This window comes from Nyctibius grandis, chromosome W (assembly GCF_013368605.1).
Source record: "Nyctibius grandis isolate bNycGra1 chromosome W, bNycGra1.pri, whole genome shotgun sequence".
Taxonomy (NCBI): Eukaryota; Metazoa; Chordata; class Aves; order Nyctibiiformes; family Nyctibiidae; genus Nyctibius; species Nyctibius grandis.
This window is the reverse complement of record NC_090694.1, coordinates 24,197,100-24,215,623: the sequence shown is the minus strand read 5'-3', so window position 1 is coordinate 24,215,623 and position 18,524 is coordinate 24,197,100. Positions and strand designations below refer to the sequence as shown.

The 18,524-nt window shown below is 50.5% G+C and overlaps 1 protein-coding gene across 1 annotated transcript in view; it reads right to left on the bottom strand.

Annotated features, from left to right (window-relative positions):
• Window positions 1-2,775: 2,775 nt before the first annotated feature.
• Window positions 2,776-18,524, bottom strand: part of LOC137675727 (adenosine 5'-monophosphoramidase HINT2-like) — a 406,008-nt gene continuing 390,259 nt past the window's right edge. The window contains 5 exon segments of the mRNA XM_068421915.1: window positions 2,776-3,107; window positions 3,937-4,041; window positions 5,534-5,563; window positions 5,565-5,872; window positions 6,123-6,216. Coding sequence (XP_068278016.1) covers window positions 2,940-3,107; window positions 3,937-4,041; window positions 5,534-5,563; window positions 5,565-5,872; window positions 6,123-6,216 — 705 coding nt within the window. The 3' untranslated portion in view covers window positions 2,776-2,939.

Below are 18,524 nucleotides of genomic sequence, written 5' to 3'. Positions count from 1 at the left end.
TGATAAGCGGCCGAAACTGCATGAACGCAGCAGAAAATCTGACTACGAGTCAACCACTTTACGCTATAAATAGCTGCAGCCATCAGGGCCCGTTGAGCTCTCCCTCCATAGCAGCTGGCTGCGCGGCGGCGATCTCCCCTTGAGTAGGGACGCCTCTCAAGGTTAACCAAGCTCACATCTACTCCATGACCTCCTTATAGCTGTTCCTGGGTTTCCAACACGCGCGCGCGCGCGCACACACACACAGAGAGCATCCAACAGGCTCCGTGCATTTTCACCCCTTTGCAGGCAGGAGTTCCGGTTCTTTGTCACTTTTATTACCAAGTGAGGAAAAATGGGAGTCTAGATCCTTTCTCTCACAAGAACCTCTTATTGCTCAGAAAGAAGGCTTTTTCTCTTGAAATTTCCCCCCCTCAAAGCGACTGGATCCCCAGCTATTTCCCGACTATCCCTATCTCCAACACGTCCTGTTCCTACCCCAGTCACTATCATTCTTTAAACCACCAGCCCCCTTCAACTTCTACGTGGAGGAATCTGCCTTTTAGGCTTTGTGATGGGTTGACCTTGGCCGGCTGCCAGGGGCCCACCCAGCTGCTCTCTCGCTGCCCCTCCTCAACAGGACAGGGGGAGAAAACAGGATGAAAAAGTTCCTTCGGGAAATATCCACCTGCCGGATCCACGGGCAGCAGGGAAACACCTGCCCCGGACAGCGTTTTGCCCTTTCTTAACTATGTTTCCACAGGGGCGCCACCAGCTTCGCCGAGTTGCTCAGCTTTGGCCTGCGGCGAGTCCGGTGCCCAGCTGGCTGGAACCAGCTGTGTCCGGCGCAGGGCAGACCCCGGCCTCTTCTCACAGAGGCCACCCCTGCAGGCCGCTCCTGGAGCACTGTGTCCAGTTCTGGTCCCCACGATTCAAAAAAAAAAAAAAAGACGCAGACAGACTGGAGAGGGTCCCAGGGAGGGCCACGAAGATGATCAAAGGGCTGGAGAACCCGCCCGATGAGGAAAGACTGAAGGAGCTGGCTCTTTTCTCCCTTGGAGAAGAGAAGGCTCAGGGGGGACCCTCATCACAGTATTCCAGTACTTAAAGGGTGGCTACAAAGAGGATGGAGGCTCTCTCTTCACAAGGAGCCACATGGAGAAGACAAGGGGCAAGGGGTACAAGTTGCACCAGGACAGAGGTTTCATCTCGACACAAGACAGACCTTTGTTTGTTTGTTTCTTTGGTTTTTTTTGTGATTTTTTTGGTTTTTGTTTTTTTTTGTTGTACGGTGAGAACAATCATCCACTGGAACAGCCTGCCCAGGGATGTGGTGGAGTCCCCATCGCTGGAGGTTTTCAAGATGCGATTGGACAGGGTGCTAGATAATCTCATCTAGGCTCCCTTTCCCACAGAAGGTTGGACCAGGTGATCTTTCGAGGTCCCCTCCCACCCGGGCTGCTCCAGGATTCTGCGATTCTTCAGTGGATCACTGTTTAATAACCCTTTGCTCTCTCTGGTTTGGAGCAAAGCATCGGCAACGTCGCCTGCGAGGCGAGACGTAAATTCCTCCGGGCGCCACAGACTTCCGAAACCTATGGTAATCACCCGGTCTCTCCCAACGTATAGGCCATACCTAGCTGCTTCAAAATCCCCCCGCCCCCAGAAGCGGGAACACCTTCTAGATACCTTAGGGAGTTTCCACAGACAGACCAGTAGATGTTACCTAGCTCAATCATTCAGTAAGCAAACGCTGCACCAGTGCAGTGTCAAGGAAGCATCATGTGTCGGTTTCCATCTACTTCAGGTAAATCCTTTCCATCTCCTCCCCGGGGAAGATTAAATAAAGGTGAAGTCCTCGGGTTACTTACACGCCCCTGTCGCCAAACTCCACCTGATCGCCTCGGGATATAGAAGAGATGACGAGTCTGCCTCCCAGCGGGCGTCTCAGATGCCTCGGTATCACAGCGTTCAAGGGCAACGAAGGATCGCCCTGCTTTCCCCTGCCCATCTCCCCTTTTTTAATAGCTGTTAAAGAAAGAGGAAGTTTGCCGTCTCCCTGCGATGTAGCTTTGGTTTGGGTCTGGCTGGGATGGAGTTAACTTTCCCCACGGCAGCCCTCATAGTGCTGCGCGTCCCTCGTAGTTGTAGCTAGAAGGGTGTTGATAACACCCCAATGTTTTGGCTACTGCTGAGCAGTGCTCCCACAGCGTGGAGGCTGTCTCCCCAACCCCCCCCTCCCCGCCCCCAAAGTCCAGTAAGCCGGGGGTGGGCAAGAGGTTGGGAGGGGACAGAGCCAGGACAGCTGGCCCAAAGTGACAAAAGAGAGATTCCACTGTGCTATGGAAGCACCACAGCTGCCATTCAGGCCGACTGTTTTCTCCTACCACATCCCTCCTCACCAGAAAAGGGATATCAACGGGGCCTTATCACACAGCCGCTGATAAAGCGCTCCAACAGGAGTTGGACGCTTCCGACACGTCGCGCTGTGCCGAAACCACCCTTGTGCGGCGTGCCTGTAGCGTCACGTACAGTATTTTCTAAAGTTTTCGCAGCAGCCTACGCTGGCTTTATGTACATTTGCGTACCGCTTCCAAAAAGCTAAGAGTTTGCTTCCTACAAGACGCAGGAGACTGCTAAGCGGGTTCCAGCGTCACGCTTCAAATGACGGGGCAAATCACTACCTATCTATAGAACGCTGTTAACAGACTGAAACGTTGCACGTACTTACACTCCGGGGAGACACCATTTTAACTTGCAGAGCTATTTCCCTCAGTAAGACGCGCAAGACAGAGGTGATATCCCCATGCTAAATCTTTATTGTGCAACTGCTGCTCAAAGCTTTTATTACCTTCCACAGACACACGTCACCGAAAATTAGACGTCAACAGTGGCTAGACTGACGAAATCCGTTCAGTGGCGATTTGTACACGTGCGGCAACTCTTGTGGTGCAAAAATCTTAGCCAGGCGGCCAGCCCAACCGACGGCCACCCAGAACGTGTAGATGTTGTACGTGACAGGCAGACTGCCCACCCTCGGGCCCTTCATCCGCAACCGTCCGGAATCCATTGGTCAGGCCCAGGTGAGCAGCGCGCTTCTTGCCAGCAGTCATTAAATGCCCAAGAAGCTGGAGAAGGAAGTACAAAACCATAAATAAATAAAATGAAAAGCCACACGCAAAGGGGGGAGAGGGCAGGAAGGGAAGGAGTGAGAGCAGAGAACCACCCAGAGAAACCAGTTAGCCAATTCCTAGCGATTCAACCATTGCGCTTCAGATTACTGTCTGTCCGCCTGCAACTGACATTTTCCAAGCAAAGCTCCAAAGACCGATTGTGCAGGCTATAGGGAAAGAGGGGAGGGGAAAAAAAAAAAAAAAAAAAAAAGAGCTGTGCAATTTTTTTCAAGCTAGACAGTAACGGACTACAAAACAGCCACAGAAGCTAAGTTTGTCTCCGGGTTAAAGCCCCCATTACATCTTCGGGCAACATAAGCAACTCTGGTGGAAAATAAACTTTAGGCTGCCTTTTGCGCGGCTTTACAGAGTCTTTGAACTTGACTTTTATAGCTAAAAGTGAAGCATCCAGCACCTCTCAACCAGCTTTGCCCTTCCCTCACCCCTGACCTGCCAGAAACCCCAAGCCCTCTTCTCCGTATTAGAAGAAGTACTACTGCTCTCACTCCAAACCATGACAAGAGGCATCAGACTGCGCTCCAAAACGACGCTGCATTTTGCACCAGAAGTACTCGCCCAGGGATGAGCGCTGCTTTATATCACTCCTTTTAGTCAAAAAGCTCAATTCCATTACAAGCTAGAGGCAAAAGATTATAGCGCCAGAAAGCCCAAAATAGCCTACTGTGCCCTATCAAGAGGAAAAGAGGGGATGGGAGAGAGTCTAGTAAATTAGGAACTAATTACAGGTACAGCTTAGCGTACAGAAAGCTTCCACAGTACTTACAGGTTCACCAGAATCTTCCGCTTCAGATAACCTGATAATTGGCTCCTTAGGCACGACTAGGAAAAGCGCCGGAGCTTGGGGTGAAAGATCACGGAACGCAAGGCACTGGAGGAAGAGCACACAGTTAAAACGTAATTGGCTTCAGAGAAAGGTAACAGCTTAAGCAAATCAATGTGCCCCACTGAACTCGTACAGAAGCAGATTACCAGATACCCCAAACACAAGCCGAAACGCTGATTTTTCTTACGCGATATTAATGCTTTCTATACGCAAAAGACGACGTATTTGCAGAGCCCCCTCCAGAAGCGGGATCCAGCATGCAAGGCGATGGGGGCAAGGAGACGGGCCAGTACTTCAGATTAGCGACCTCCGGTATGTTTTAATTTGGGTTGATCATTTCCTAAGCGGTTTTGCTATTCGATGTGGTCCACGCAGAGGCAGGAGACGAACGGCCTAACTGAATCGGCAAAGACTTCAGTGAAGCGGAAGATCAGCGGCCGCTCATTTTCCACGGTACAGGGAGCTCGAGTATTGAACAAAAGCATAATCACAGGAAGCCTGCGAGGGCATAGTACGAGTCTGTCTTCTATGTTGCACGTAAACCCTACCTTCAAAAGCAGAAGACATCCCTAACTGTTAATCTTCAGCATTTTAATTAAAAAATTAGACGGGATACTAACTTAAAGTTAACATCGCGTAGGTAACGGCTGCGTGTTTTCCCCCCAGTCTAAGCAGCTCACTCCAGTTCCTAGCACGTTGTGGTGCACCAGCATCCGTGAACCTTGCAAGCATGCTGTTGTCACGGTCCCACTTCACCACAGAAACAAGGCCTGGGAAGCTTTTGCAGCCTGCAGGATGCCCGGCTGCTAGATTTTTTTTTTTTAAGACAAATAAGAAAAGCTGTAACTCTTTGCTTTAATAATCCAGTTTGGGGGCTCAGAACCAAAGCCTAGCACAGCAGAGCTGTGAAATCTCTATGATGCTATTACGAGGCACCTCAAGACCTGCATTTCTCCTATGCAGAACTAACTCATTACGGTCGCTCACTCAGACGTTCGCTGTTTACATCCAGCCAGCCAGCCGTACACCTGGAATCCCCGAGGAGACCGACTGCGCGTGCTTCATCTAAGGCTTCAAGACTATCATCCTCCCCGAGGTAGGGCCGCTCCCATCCCTCGGCAGCAAACTTTGCACGACTTGCAGTGCCAAGGGGATATCACGCGGCAAACGTCTGCGGCTGCCACCAAGTGCGTCACCGTCAGAGGCCCTCCTCTACGCGCGCGCGCACACGACACGGCGGGGCTGGGAACCGAGGCGAGCCGGACAGCACCAGCAACCCAGTACGCGCCGCGGCAGCCGGGGGGGGGGCACCGAAGAAGCGCGATGCTTTAGGGGTGGTGCCGTAGAGAGCGCCACAACCCAGAGAGGCCCCGTCCGTCCCCCGCCCCTCCGCCCACCCGCAGCAACGCCGCCACCCGCCCTGCCGCGCTCCCGGGCACCGCGCAACGGGTCCTCGGCTCAGGGTGCCTGCGAGCGCGGGGGGAGGGGGAGGGGGGGAAGGGAAGAGGAACCGCGCACAGAGCAAAGCCGCGGCTACCTCCTCGTCCTCGTAGATGACGTTGGCGGGGAAGCGCCTTGCCGATGATCTTTCCGAAGACAGTAGTGGCGCCACCGGCCCGGGCGGCCCGCGCCCCAATAATCTCGTCAGCCACGACAACGCCCGTTGTCGTCGCCCCCGCGCTTCCTCCACTCGGCCAGGCCCTCCGCGGCGCCCATTGGGCCGCCAGATCGCCGCCGGCCGATCCCGCGCCTCGATTGGCTGTCTCGTCTGTCGGGTTCGCCTGTCCCCGCCCCCTCGGCGGGTCCGCCCTCGTCGACCTGGTGCTTGCCGGGGCTCGGGGAGTTTGCGTGCCCTCGGGGCGCGGAGGGATCCGACCTGGGGGTGGAGGGAGAAGCCGTGGGGCGAGTCCGCGGAGGGATCTGCGACGTGTGGTGCTGCGACCCCGTGGGCGGGCAGCGAGGTCTCGGAAGAGGCTGTTGTAGCTAGAAGTACTATTTATTGTTATTTGTTACCGCATCGAGTCCACCCCAAACGTGCTCGTGGCTTTTTGGTGCTGCTCCCTCCGGTCAAGTGACCGCTTTTGCCAGGGCAGGGCAGGGCAGGGCAGGGCAGGGCAGGCCTTAACTTTTCAGAACATTTCGCAGAACCAACAGAAGTCGCTCTAAATTGCTCCCCGAAAGCCCCACTTCAATTGCAGACGTTTCTAAGCTGCACGCCTCCTGGGAGAAAATAAAATACAAAGCGTGTGTTCAGCACTGGTGGCTCGAGGGCTGGAGGGCAGATCAAGACAGGATTTGCGCTAAGCTGGGTAGGAGGCGTTTAGAAAAACAGGCAGTGCCCCCAAAGCTGCCCAAGGGTGGTCTGTGGTGCCCTGCACCCCCGGGGACAGTGAGCAATTTGACTGGTCTACACAACTGTATTGTAACATATATAAACCCTGCTTTCCTCTATATCGGGCTAAGGGTATCCTTAGCCCTCTTTGCGGCAAGGGCACATTGTCGGCTCATGTTCAACTTGGTGTCCACCAGGAGCCCCCCACGTGCTTTTCTGCAAAGCTGCTTTCCAGCCGGTCGGCCTCCAGCATGTACTGGTGCATGGGGTTGTTCCTCCCCAGGTGCAGGACTGTGCCCTTCCCCTCGTTGAACCGCACGAGGCTCCTGCCGGCCCATTTCTCCAGCCCGTCGAGGTCCCTCTGGACGGCAGCACAGCCCTCCGGCGTATCAGCCACTCCTCCCAGTTTTGTGTCATCAGCAAACTCGCTGAGGGTACAGTCCGTCTACCCATCATCCAGATCACGGATGCGGGAACGGTGATTGCCAGTGAAAACGGAGGAGAAAAATCGTCGAGTACCTCAGCCTTCTCCGTGTCGGTTGTCACGAGCTCTCCTGTCCTATTTATCGGAGGGGGGTGGGGGTGGTGTACGTTTTCTCTAGTCTTCCTTCTCTGACCAACGCACCTGTAGAAGCCCTTCTTATGATTCTTCACATCCCTTGCCAAATTCAGCTCCAGCTGTGCCTTAGCTTTCCTGATCCCATCCCTACGCGCCCGGGCAGCATCCCCCTATTCTTCCCAGGACGCGTGTCCCTGCCTCCACCGCCTATGCATTTCCTTCTCGCGCTTCAGCTCGACCAGAAGGTCCTTGCTCAGCCACGCTGCTCGCCTGCCTTCCTTGCCTGATTTCTTACGCGTGGGAATCGAGAGCTCTTGTGCTCTAAGGAAAACGTCCTTAAAGAGCTGCCAGCTCCCTTCTGCTCCTTCTGCTCGGTGGCTTCCAACGCCTCCTGTTTGTTACCCGTGCTGCGTGCATTGGGATGGAGGCACTTCAGTTGGGCTGTCGACCGTGTCACCTTTTCGGAGGCTCAAGCCCCGATTCCTTTGCGGCATTTCTCAGCTGTTCCCCTGTTGGTTCCTAACGCATCAGCGGCCCCTGGCTCTTCTCCGTTGCTCAAAACTCCATCCCCTTCCCCCGCTGAGTCTCGTTTAAAGCCCTCCTTGTAAGTCTGGCCAGCTTGTTGGCGAAGACCCTCTTGCCCCGCTTGGTCAGGTCAATCCCATCAGCTCCCAACAGACCCGGCTTCTCAAAGGTAGATCCGCGACCATGGAAGCCAAAACCTTGCGTGTGGCACCAGCTACGCAGCCAGGCATTCACCTGTTCAATCCGTCTCCTCCTTCCTGGACCCCTTCCTCTGACTGGGAGGATAGAGGAGGCCACCACCTGTGCTCCCGATCCTTTTAACATTGCTCCGAGGGACATATGCTCTCTTTGGAGGGTTCTAAGTCGCCTCGTCAGACCCTACACGGAATGGTAGGAGCGGACGATAACCCGGAGGGTTCACCAGGCTCGGCAGCCTCTCAGCGAGGCCACGAATGCGAGCTCCCGGTAGGCAGCAGGCTTCTCTAGACAAATCGTCTGGACGGCAAATGGGTGCTTCGGTGCCTCTCAGTAGGGAATCTCCGATTACTAATACCTTACGTGCTTTTCTGGTGGCACTGGTTCTAATGCGGGTGGGTGGTTGGGTCAGCTTTGCACGGTTGGCTTGTCCTGGCTCCTGTCCGTTACTCGCGTGCTCTTCAGTCTCCAGCCCCAGAGCATCCTGTCTGTTACGTAGGGACACTTCAGGAGATGGGGGAGGGTTCTTCCTTCTACCCCGAGCACAGACAAGCGTCCAGTCTCCTTCATCTCGTGAGTTGCTTGTGTCAGTCAGCTCGAGGGTGGATTCAGGCTTACCTTCCTCTTGCGCAGCCTTAAGGCAGGCTGTCGCTCAGCCTGGGACAGCGTACAATGCCGCGCATCGATCTCCTGCTCGCGGTCCCGGATATACCGTGCTGCCTGTCGAGCTCCTCTTGTAACATAGTTACTTGTCCAAGGAGATCTTCCAGCTGGCCGCGCTCGCAGCTATGACATCCGCCGCTGCCTTCGGGTGCTAGGGGGACTTCCAGGGACTGGAGCTCCGTGCAGCCCGAGGTCTAGACAGCTATATCAGTCCTCGGGAGGCCCGTTTGGGGGGGAGACGTCAGCATAGCTAGGCTGTAGTGCTTCCGTTTGGGTTGCGGCCACAGCCTTGCAGTTGTGGCAGGTGGACGCCGTTTTCTTTCAGCAGGTCACCTCGAAGTCCCAGGACAGAAGAGAAAGGGCGGCAAGGTACCGGCGGGGGGAGGGGGGGGGGGAAGGGAGAGAAGGGGCCGCTGCAGTCCCACAGCCTTTTCCATGTCCTGTGTCACCAGGTCCCCCCGCCTCATTCAGCAGAGGGCCCACATTTTCCATAGCCTTCCTTTTGTCACCTATGTACTTATAGAAGCCCTTCTTGTTGTCTTTGACATCCCTTGCCAGATTCAATTGCAGTTGGGAATTCCAGCTTTCCTAACCTCAGCCCTGCATGCTCGGACAACGTCTCCGTATTCCGCCCAGGTTACCCGTCCTCGCTTCCACCCTCTGCAGGCTTCCTTTCTGTGCTTGAGTTTGGCCAGGAGCTCCTTGCTCATCCACGCAGGCCTCCCGGCACTTTTGCCCCACTTCCTGCTCGTTGGGATGGACCGCTCTTGAGCTTGGAGGAGGTGACCCTCCAGTATTAACCAGCTTTCTTGGGCCTGTCGCGGAGGAGGGTTTAGATAAAAGTGCGACTTGCCAGAGCTCGATGGCAAGGGTCGCTCTATTACTTACTACACGGAGGAGACATACAGAGGGAAAATCGGGTTAGAAGCCATTTTTTAGAATGAGTTACACGGGGACTGGAGATGCAGAAAGGTAAGGGAGACCCTCCCGTTGAGTCACGAGGTTCAGAAAGGACCCCCTTGCTCCGGAGAGGGGCCCGACCCGAACAAAGAAATCCCTCTCCGGAGGCACCCAGCTCAAGCCGACCCTGCTGCTGTACCACTCTATTAAATTATTTATTTTTATAAAATCCCATGCCTGAGAGTCTGCTTCGGGAAACCTAGGGTCCGAACTGCGGCGCAAACTAACACCGGACGCCCAGACGGAAGGTGAGTGAATTGGGAATAAGCACGATGAACCTTTGAAATCTTAGCTAAGTGCCATAAAGAATCGGGGGTGCACATATAGTCCTTTAGCTAGAAGCACATATAATCCTTTAGCTATAACCCGTTGACCGAGTCTGGGACTAGGAGTGGATCCAGCCGCACCTAGGCTCCTCTCTGAGGAGGAGTTCAGAAAGCAAGGGGGCTGCAGCCATCAGGGCCCGTTGAGCTCTCCCTCCATAGCAGCTGGCTGCGTGGCGGCGATCTCCCCTTGAGTAGGGACGCCTCTCAAGGTTAACCAAGCTCACATCTACTCCATGACCTCTTTATAGCTGTTCCTGGGTTTCCAACACGCGCGCGCGCGCGCACACACACACACACACACAGAGCATCCAACAGGCTCCGTGCATTTTCACCCCTTTGCAGGCAGGAGTTCCAGTTCTTTGTCACTTTTATTACCAAGTGAGGAAAAATGGGAGTCTAGATCCTTTCTCTCACAAGAACCTCTTATTGCTCAGAAAGAAGGCTTTTTCTCTTGAAATTTCCCCCCCTCAAAGCGACTGGATCCCCAGCTATTTCCCGACTATCCCTATCTCCAACACGTCCTGTTCCTACCCCAGTCACTATCATTCTTTAAACCACCAGCCCCCTTCAACTTCTACATGGAGGAATCTGCCTTTTAGGCTTTGTGATGGGTTGACCTTGGCCAGCTGCCAGGGGCCCACCCAGCTGCTCTCTCGCTGCCCCTCCTCAACAGGACAGGGGGAGAAAACAGGATGAAAAAGTTCCCTCGGGAAATAACCACCTGCCAGATCCACGGGCAGCAGGGAAACACCTGCCCCGGACAGCGTTTTGCCCTTTCTTAACTATGTGCTCTAACATGATCCTGCAGGTGCCAAGTCCAGCACTGTTCACAGTGATGTTTACTGTCAAGTATGCAGAGGCTCCGTGGGAAGCACATAGGAGATGGGCCTGTGACCTTGCAGGTGCTAAGTCTGGCATAGGCTCCGTGGGAAGCACACAGGAGATTGGCCTGTGGCTCAAACTTGGAGAGCTCTTGATTCTTTCCGTTAGCTGCAACAATATCCCCCAACAATTCCCCCTTTTCGTTTTAAAAAGATCATGGATACATCCATATTTCCTTCATTCCCACCATTTCCTCAGGCATCATAGGATCAGCAGATCCCTGAAGTTCTTGAACCATCCATACCTTTTTCACTGCTGATTCTATCATGCCTGAGACACACCGCAACAAACAACATCCACTCTCCATCATCTTTGCTAAGTCGTGGGCAACGGGAGAGGTGCCTGAGGACTGGAGGAAAGCGAATGTCACTCCAGTCTTCAAAAAGGGCAAGAAGGAGGACCCGGGTAACTATAGACCAGTCAGCCTCACCTCCATCCCCGGAAAGGTGATGGAGCAACTTGTTCTTGGTGCTGTCTCTAGGCACATCAAGGACAGGGGGATCATTAGGGGCACTCAGCATGGCTTCACCAACGGGAAGTCTTGCTCAACCAACTTGATAGCCTTTTATGAGGATGTTACCCGGTGGATAGATGATGGTAAAGCTGTGGATGTGGTCTATCTCAATTTCAGTAAAGCGTTTGACACGGTCTCCCACAGCATCCTCGCAGCTAAACTGGGGAAGTGTGGTCTGGATGATCGGGTAGTGAGGTGGATTGTGAACTGGCTGAAGGAAAGAAGCCAGAGAGTAGTGGTCAGCGGGACAGAGTCCAGTTGGAGGTCTGTGTCTAGCGGAGTCCCGCAAGGATCGGTTCTGGGACCGGTTCTATTCAATATATTCATTAATGACTTGGATGAGGGATTAGAGTGCGCTGTCAGCAAGTTCGCTGATGACACAAAACTGGGAGGAGTGGCTGACACACCAGAAGGCTGCGCAGCCATTCAGAGAGACCTGGACAGGCTGGAGAGTTGGGCGGGGAGAAATTTAATGAAATATAACAAGGGCAAGTGTAGAGTCCTGCATCTGGGCAAGAACAACCCCATGTACCAGTACAAGTTGGGGGCAGAGCTGTTGGAGACCAGCGTAGGGGAAAGGGACCTGGGGGTCCTAGTGGACAACAGGATGACCATGAGCCAGCAGTGTGCCCTTGTGGCCAAGAAGGCCAATGGCATCCTGGGGTGTATTAGAAGGGGTGTGGTCAGCAGGTCGAGAGAGGTTCTCCTCCCCCTCTACTCTGCCCTGGTGAGGCTGCATCTGGAGTATTGTGTCCAGTTCTGGGCCCCTCAGTTCAAGAAGGACAGGGAACTGCTAGAGAGAGTCCAGCGCAGAGCCACGAAGATGATTAAGGGAGTGGAACATCTCCCTTATGAGGAGGGGCTAAGGGAGCTGGGTCTCTTTAGCTTGGAGAAGAGGAGACTGAGGGGTGACCTCATTAATGTTTATAAATATGTAAAGGGCAAGTGTCAAGAGGATGGAGCCAGGCTCTTCTCAGTGACATCCCTTGACAGGACAAGGGGCAATGGGTGCAAGCTGGAACACAGGAGGTTCCACTTAAATTTGAGGAAAAACTTCTTTACGGTGAGGGTGACTGAACACTGGAACAGGCTGCCCAGAGAGGTTGTGGAGTCTCCTTCTCTGGAGACATTCAAAACCCGCCTGGACGCGTTCCTGTGTGATATGGTCTAGATAATCCTGCTCCGGCAGGGGGATTGGACTAGATGATCTTTCGAGGTCCCTTCCAATCCCTAACATTCTGTGATTCTGTGATTCTGTGAAACAACAATACCAAAATATTACAAGGATAACACTCAATCCCATTTTGACTAATCCCAATAACCATCCCTTAATGCCCCAACCTGATAGAAGAGAATTCAGCATCCAAATCCATCTGATTCTTTCAGCTTGCTGACCCCATCTTTCAATGTTTGAATCGCCTTATGTATAGACTCTGAGTGATCTGACAGATTCATGCAACACATTCCCTCAAAATCTTCACACCCGTGCCCATGTGCTAATAGAAGAAAACCAATAGCAGCCCTATTTTGCAGTGTAGCGTGTCTAACTGAGTCTACATCTAACAGCAAATTACTTAAGGCCGCAGAAGTAGCATTGGTCTGTTTTGAAAGCCAGCATCCCAACTTATTCAAGGTACTTAATGCTCTAGCAGCAGCTGCTCCAGGCACTAGTCAAGAAGCTGCAAAAATTTTACCCTTATTCTATAGGGTGATTTGGTCATCACATTCCTCAGTACAGGCATGAATGTTTCTCTTGGTTAGTTTATAGCGATGTTGATTGTCCTGGTTTGGCCCAAACCAGGCCAATTAGTCTTAGAGAAACCAAGGTCACTGCTAAATTCCTCACTGCTTATGAGTGAAGAGCCGAAGGGGGCTTGCACCTGCAGGGAGGAGCAGACAGGGCAGGTGACCCAAGATTGACCAACAAGGTATTCCATCCCATACATGTCATTCTCACTTTCCTATTTATCACTAACCCACTGCCTCCTGGAGGTGGGGCCCAGGAGGGAGGGGCCCTCCTGTCTTCCACTGATTGGTACTAGCTTTGCCAATTCTGCAGTTAAAAGCCTGCAGGTGTGATGGCAGAGGGAGCTACTGCATTTTCCCCTCTGTCTGTGCTGGGCGGAGCAACTCTGCCTGAGAAGGATTTCCAAGCTCTTGATCTTGGTTTTGTATATATTTGATTATTTCTCTTATTCTTATTATACTCTTTTTCATTACTATAGTTTATTAAAACTGTTTTAACTTTCCAACCCGTAAGTCTCTCTCCCTTTTCCCTTTCCCTTAGGGTGGGGGGGGAGAGGGTTAACAGAGAGTGTCTGCCACAGGTTTAATAGCTGGCCCAGCTTTAAACCGTGACATTGATAAATCATAGAAGTGTTAGGAGCCAAAAGAGTTAAGTGTCTTAAGCTACATGGTCCTCCTTTTATGTGAGAAGGTATGGCCCCCCACACTCAATCTCCCCATAGAAAAAATACTCCTGAGGGCAGAGCCAGGGGGACATTAGAAGATCTAGAGATGTTAGTAGAAGTGAAATTGCACCACGCACTATCGTTCCTGTAGACAGCTAGACTCGAATTAACTACCCATGCCAAGGATTGATTTTTCCCTGTATAGTGGAAGTACAAGCAATAGTCCATTTTAACTGCCCCTAAAAGTTCAAGCTCCTGAGGTTCTAAGGGTGCTCGAGGCAAATAAAGCACCCATACATCCCAGGTATTCACCAATGATTCATTCTGAAAGATCCCTTTAGCCTCTGATGGTACAGGCCACCTATCCAACGGAAACACAAGCATAACCCCATCCCCAGGTTAATAAATCATGTGGTCCCGTCCATTGCCCTGTTTGCAAATCTCGAATAAAAACTTTTACACCAGGTTCCATCTGCGATCGTCCTTTCATTGATCCAAAATGCATTACAACAGGAGGATCAGTTTTATCAGTTCGAATTTGGAGAAAGTTCAATACATATACTGCCTTGTCCAGTCTAGCTTCAGGTGTCTCACCACTCATTCCCCCTTTTTGTTTTAAAAGCATGCGTTTCAGAGTCTGATGTGCTCGCTCGATGATCGCTTGTCCCGTGGGAGAATGAGGGATGCCAGTGATATGAGTAACACCCCATGCCAGTAAAAAAGCCTGAACTTTAGTGGATCAATAGGCAGGCCCATTATCAGTCTTTATCTGTTTAGGGATGCCTGCAGTTGCAAAAGCTTTCCGCCAGTGTCGAATGACGTGACCAGCATGCTCACCTGTTTGCGCTGTAGCAATAAGCAAGGAAGAAAAAGTGTCAATTGTTACATGAACATATTTTAACCTGCTGAATTCAGCAATGTGAGTTACATCTGTTTGCCAAATGTCCAAGGCCTGCAGTCCACGAGGATTAGTTCCTTGTATCTGCGTAGGTTGCGGCAGTTGCTGACAATAAGGACACATGGCCACGATATTCCGAGCATCACTGTGTGACAAATGAAATTGTCGTCGTAATGCCCGATATCCTTGATGAAAAAACTCATGTGACATACGTGCCTGCTGTTTAATGTCCGGCACCTGTACAGTCATTGCAGTAGAATTTGTAGGGTCAGAAACCAAAGAGTCCACTCGGGCGTTGCCTTCTGCAATAAACCCAGGCAAATTAGTATGACTTCTTACATGTAGAACATAAAACAATGCAGTTCGGACTTGAATTTCTTGCCACAGAGCTCGCAGCAATTCAAAAACACACCGATTACGTGTATGCTCTATAACAGATCTGTCCAATTGTTTTACAATGCCAGCTACATATGCTGAATCAGTAATCAAATTAAAGGGAATGGGAAAATTCTGAAATATTTTTAATACAGCTCCTAATTCTACCACCTGAGGTGAACCCTCTTGTTGTACTACTATAGATTCCCACTTGCCCTCAAAATACCAGACAAGGCCCACCTTGCCTGTTTTCCCAGATCCATCCATAAAAATGGTAATTCCATCCACAGGAGTGTCTGCGTACAACACTCTCGTGGCAATTGGAAGTTCCGCACTCAATTTTACAACAGGATGGGAGGGCAAGTGGTATGCGGCGGGCGGCAAGGAAGGCACAGACTCTGAGATCGAGGATGCAAGGGCCTGAAGCCGAAAGGCCTAAGGCTTTTTATTGTTATGCTACTACCCTATTTAACTGCTACAATGCCGGAGCCAGACTAGGCAGTTCAAGATAACATCAACATTCACACGCTAAGCACTCATCACCCATTCTGAGAAGAGCCAGTGTTCTGGACTCAAAACATCAACAACCATTCCTTGTTTTCAGCTCTGTGTTCAGAACTGACCTTCCACACATGTTTACTTCTTTCATGCCTCAAAAAGCCCTGTGAACTGGTCTCGGCTCCTTTATCTTAGAAGCAAGCAAAAACTATTCTCAGTGCAGTGTTCCCAAGCAAATCTTATGCTCCCCAAGTAAAGCACAGCTGTTTGCAGACCGAGGGTCTTCCACATTTCCCCCTTTTTTGTTTATTTGATGATAAGGGTGGTCATGATGTGGGCTTCGGCTTTTCAGAGTCCTCTGATTGCAGACCAGGTCTCTGAAGCAGCACTTGGGGCAAAGGCACACAAGCAGGGACGCAGGCACCGCGGAGTTCAGTTCCTGCTAGAGAGAAAGTGAAAGAGATTCCGGGCCTGCTGCCTTCGCCTGTATATTAGGGATTTCTGCCAGGCGGCATTTTTCCACTGTGCTTTGATCTTTCTCACAGCAGGGCAGGAATCTCAGGCATAAACAATTAGGTGCCCTTGAGTCTTATCACAGGCCTATGTTATCTGAATGAAGATGCTCTACTTGTCCAGCACACAAGACTAAATAACAGTTAGTAGTATGATATATGTGTTTTTTGACACCCCAGGTGCAAGTCACTTGAGCGTGTTTACAATCCTCCTCGCCCATCTTCCGTTATATTCCCACATTCTACCCCCTCGCTCAAGAGACTGCTTCTCCTGGGGAGTACAAAGCTGGACGTGCACATTTGGCTTGCGGGGTGTAGAGCAGAGCAATATACAGAGACATGCAATAAATACATATAGAAAAAGGAATGAACATAGATATCTATACAATAATGCTGTAGCATCACTAATTACAAAGAAGGGCCAAAGATAAACAAGACTGTGAACAACATCCCTGTAGTGTCCAAATTTACTTGATTCACACGCTCTAGAAGAGATAACTGCTGTGAGAACCAAAACAGTATCTTCTCCTCAGAGCCACCTGCATGTGTCAACAGAAAGGCCTTAACCACACTTGCGTGGAAGCGAAGTCACACAGCGGACAGTACAACTATGGGGGGACCACGACCACCAGAGACCACCCAAGACCCCTCGCAGCATGCTACTTGCGTGCTCATCGAGTCATTTCAGCATTCCCCAAGTAATGCCTGGTATCAGGTTGACTGTTCTACGTCGCTTGCGTGGTCCCTGTGCTTTCAGCGTCTGCATTTCTGATACCGGGTTCTGGTTGTGGTTTCTCCAGCTCATGGTATGGCTTCACGCATCTCGCAGGTAGCCAACGAGGACCTGTTGGGAGTAAAACACAAGCATATCCCCTCCCCCATGTCAACAATTCTACTGGTCCACGCCAATCAGTTGGGCCTGGCAGATCTTTATACCAAACCTTAGGATTTTGTGTAAAGGGAACTTTAGCCTGAAAATGTCGTTCCACTGCCGTGGTATCTAATCGAGAAGATGACCGATTTAGAAAATTTAAAGTGAACACAGCCATATCTAATTGTTCTTGAGGAGCTGTGGCTACACTCCCCCTTTTTTGTTTTTGCAACATGTGTTTCAAGTTTTGATGTGTCCGTTCAATTATGGCTTGTCCGGTGGGGGTGTGCGGGATACCTGTAACGTGAGACACACCCCACTGTTGTAGGAATAAGGCCGCTGCTTGAGATACATAGGCAGGTCCATTGTCTGTTTTTATTTGTTTAGGGAGGCCCATAAGTGCAAAGCACCTTGTCCAATGCTTCTTAACATCCTGAGTCCGTTCCCCTGTAGCTGCAGAAGCAACAACATAACCAGAAAAGGTATCCACAGTAACATGAACATACTTTTGCCTGCCAAAAGGTGGATAATGTGTAACATCTGTTTGCCAAATTTCATTAGCCTTCAGTCCCCTGACATTTACACCATCATGATAGGTTGCAGTATTATATAGTTGACAATCGTTACATGCCCGAATAATATCACGAGCCTGCGTTTTTGTGAGAGCAAATTCTTTCTGTAAACTGCGAGCATTTTGATGGAAAAAGGAGTGAGATAATTGTGCATGTTGAAATCGTTGAGTAAGGGAGGATGATGTTATGGGCAAAAGAGTGTACTTATCAGCTACTGCATTCCCTTCTACCAGAGGTCCTGGCAAGCGAGTGTGAGACCTAATATGAACAATAAAGCAAGGATGCTGTCGTTGCTGAAGCAGAGTTGCAATAGCAAGGAAAAGTTTATACAGCTCTTTATTGCTAATTTCTTTGATAAATGCAGCTTCTAAGCGGTTAATAGCGCCAACAGCATATAGTGAATCTGATACAATATTAATAGGTTCGCTTGCAAACAATGTCAGAGCTAAATGTATTGCAGACAATTCAACAATCTGAGTGGACGCTTCCACAGTAACTGATGTGTGTTGCCATTGTGCCTTTTCTTTCCAGGCCACTACGGCCTTCTTTGTTTTACCTGAGCCGTCTGTAAAAACCGTTTTTGCATTTGGTATAGGGTGAGGCACCATCACTCTCTGTGGCTGTAAACAGAGGGAAGGTAAGGCTTGCAAGATTTTATTCCGTGGCAAAGTAAAATGGATATCATTCAAATAATCAGCCAGAGCAGCCTGAAATTCAAGGCTGTCCCTCATCAGAGTAATGTGCGTTTCCTTATGAAAGGGTAGGTAAATAATGTCAGGGTCTCGACCTGTCAGCTGCTGTATCCTGAACCGTCCTTTCTGAATCACCATAATGACCATCTCCAAAGGAGTCGTAATTGTTTTTGTAAAGGTGTGTGATAAGAAAATCCATTCCAGGGTAACTAATTGCTGTGATTCTGTCAATTGAGCAAATAGCCCATAAGGCTGGAATTTCGTGTGAATCACAAAAAATAGAAGAGGCAAGTGTAAGATTATACGTCCTGCTTGGGAAGTTGTAAGTTTTTGAATTACCAATGCCAATTCCTGTTTTGCTTTGTCAGAAAGGATTCGAGGCGAAGTTAAATCTGAATCCCCCTTCAAGGTGTTAAACAGGGTACTTAACTGTTCAATAGAAATACCCAGCACAGGACGAATCCAATTAATTGTCCCTAGTAGTTGCTGCAAATCATTTAATATAGAGATATTATTTACCAAACGAAGTTGTTGTGGCCGTAAGGTTCTGGTAAACAGTACCCATCCCAAATACTTCCAGGGCGGTTCTGTTTGTATTTTTTCTGGGGAAATATGAAGCCCAAATTGTTGTAAGGAGTCTTTTAGATGATTTACAGTTTTCATCAGTTCTGTCTGTGTCAAAGCTGCAATGAGAATGTCATCCATATAATGGTAAATAAGAGACTGTTTAAAAATACTTCGAG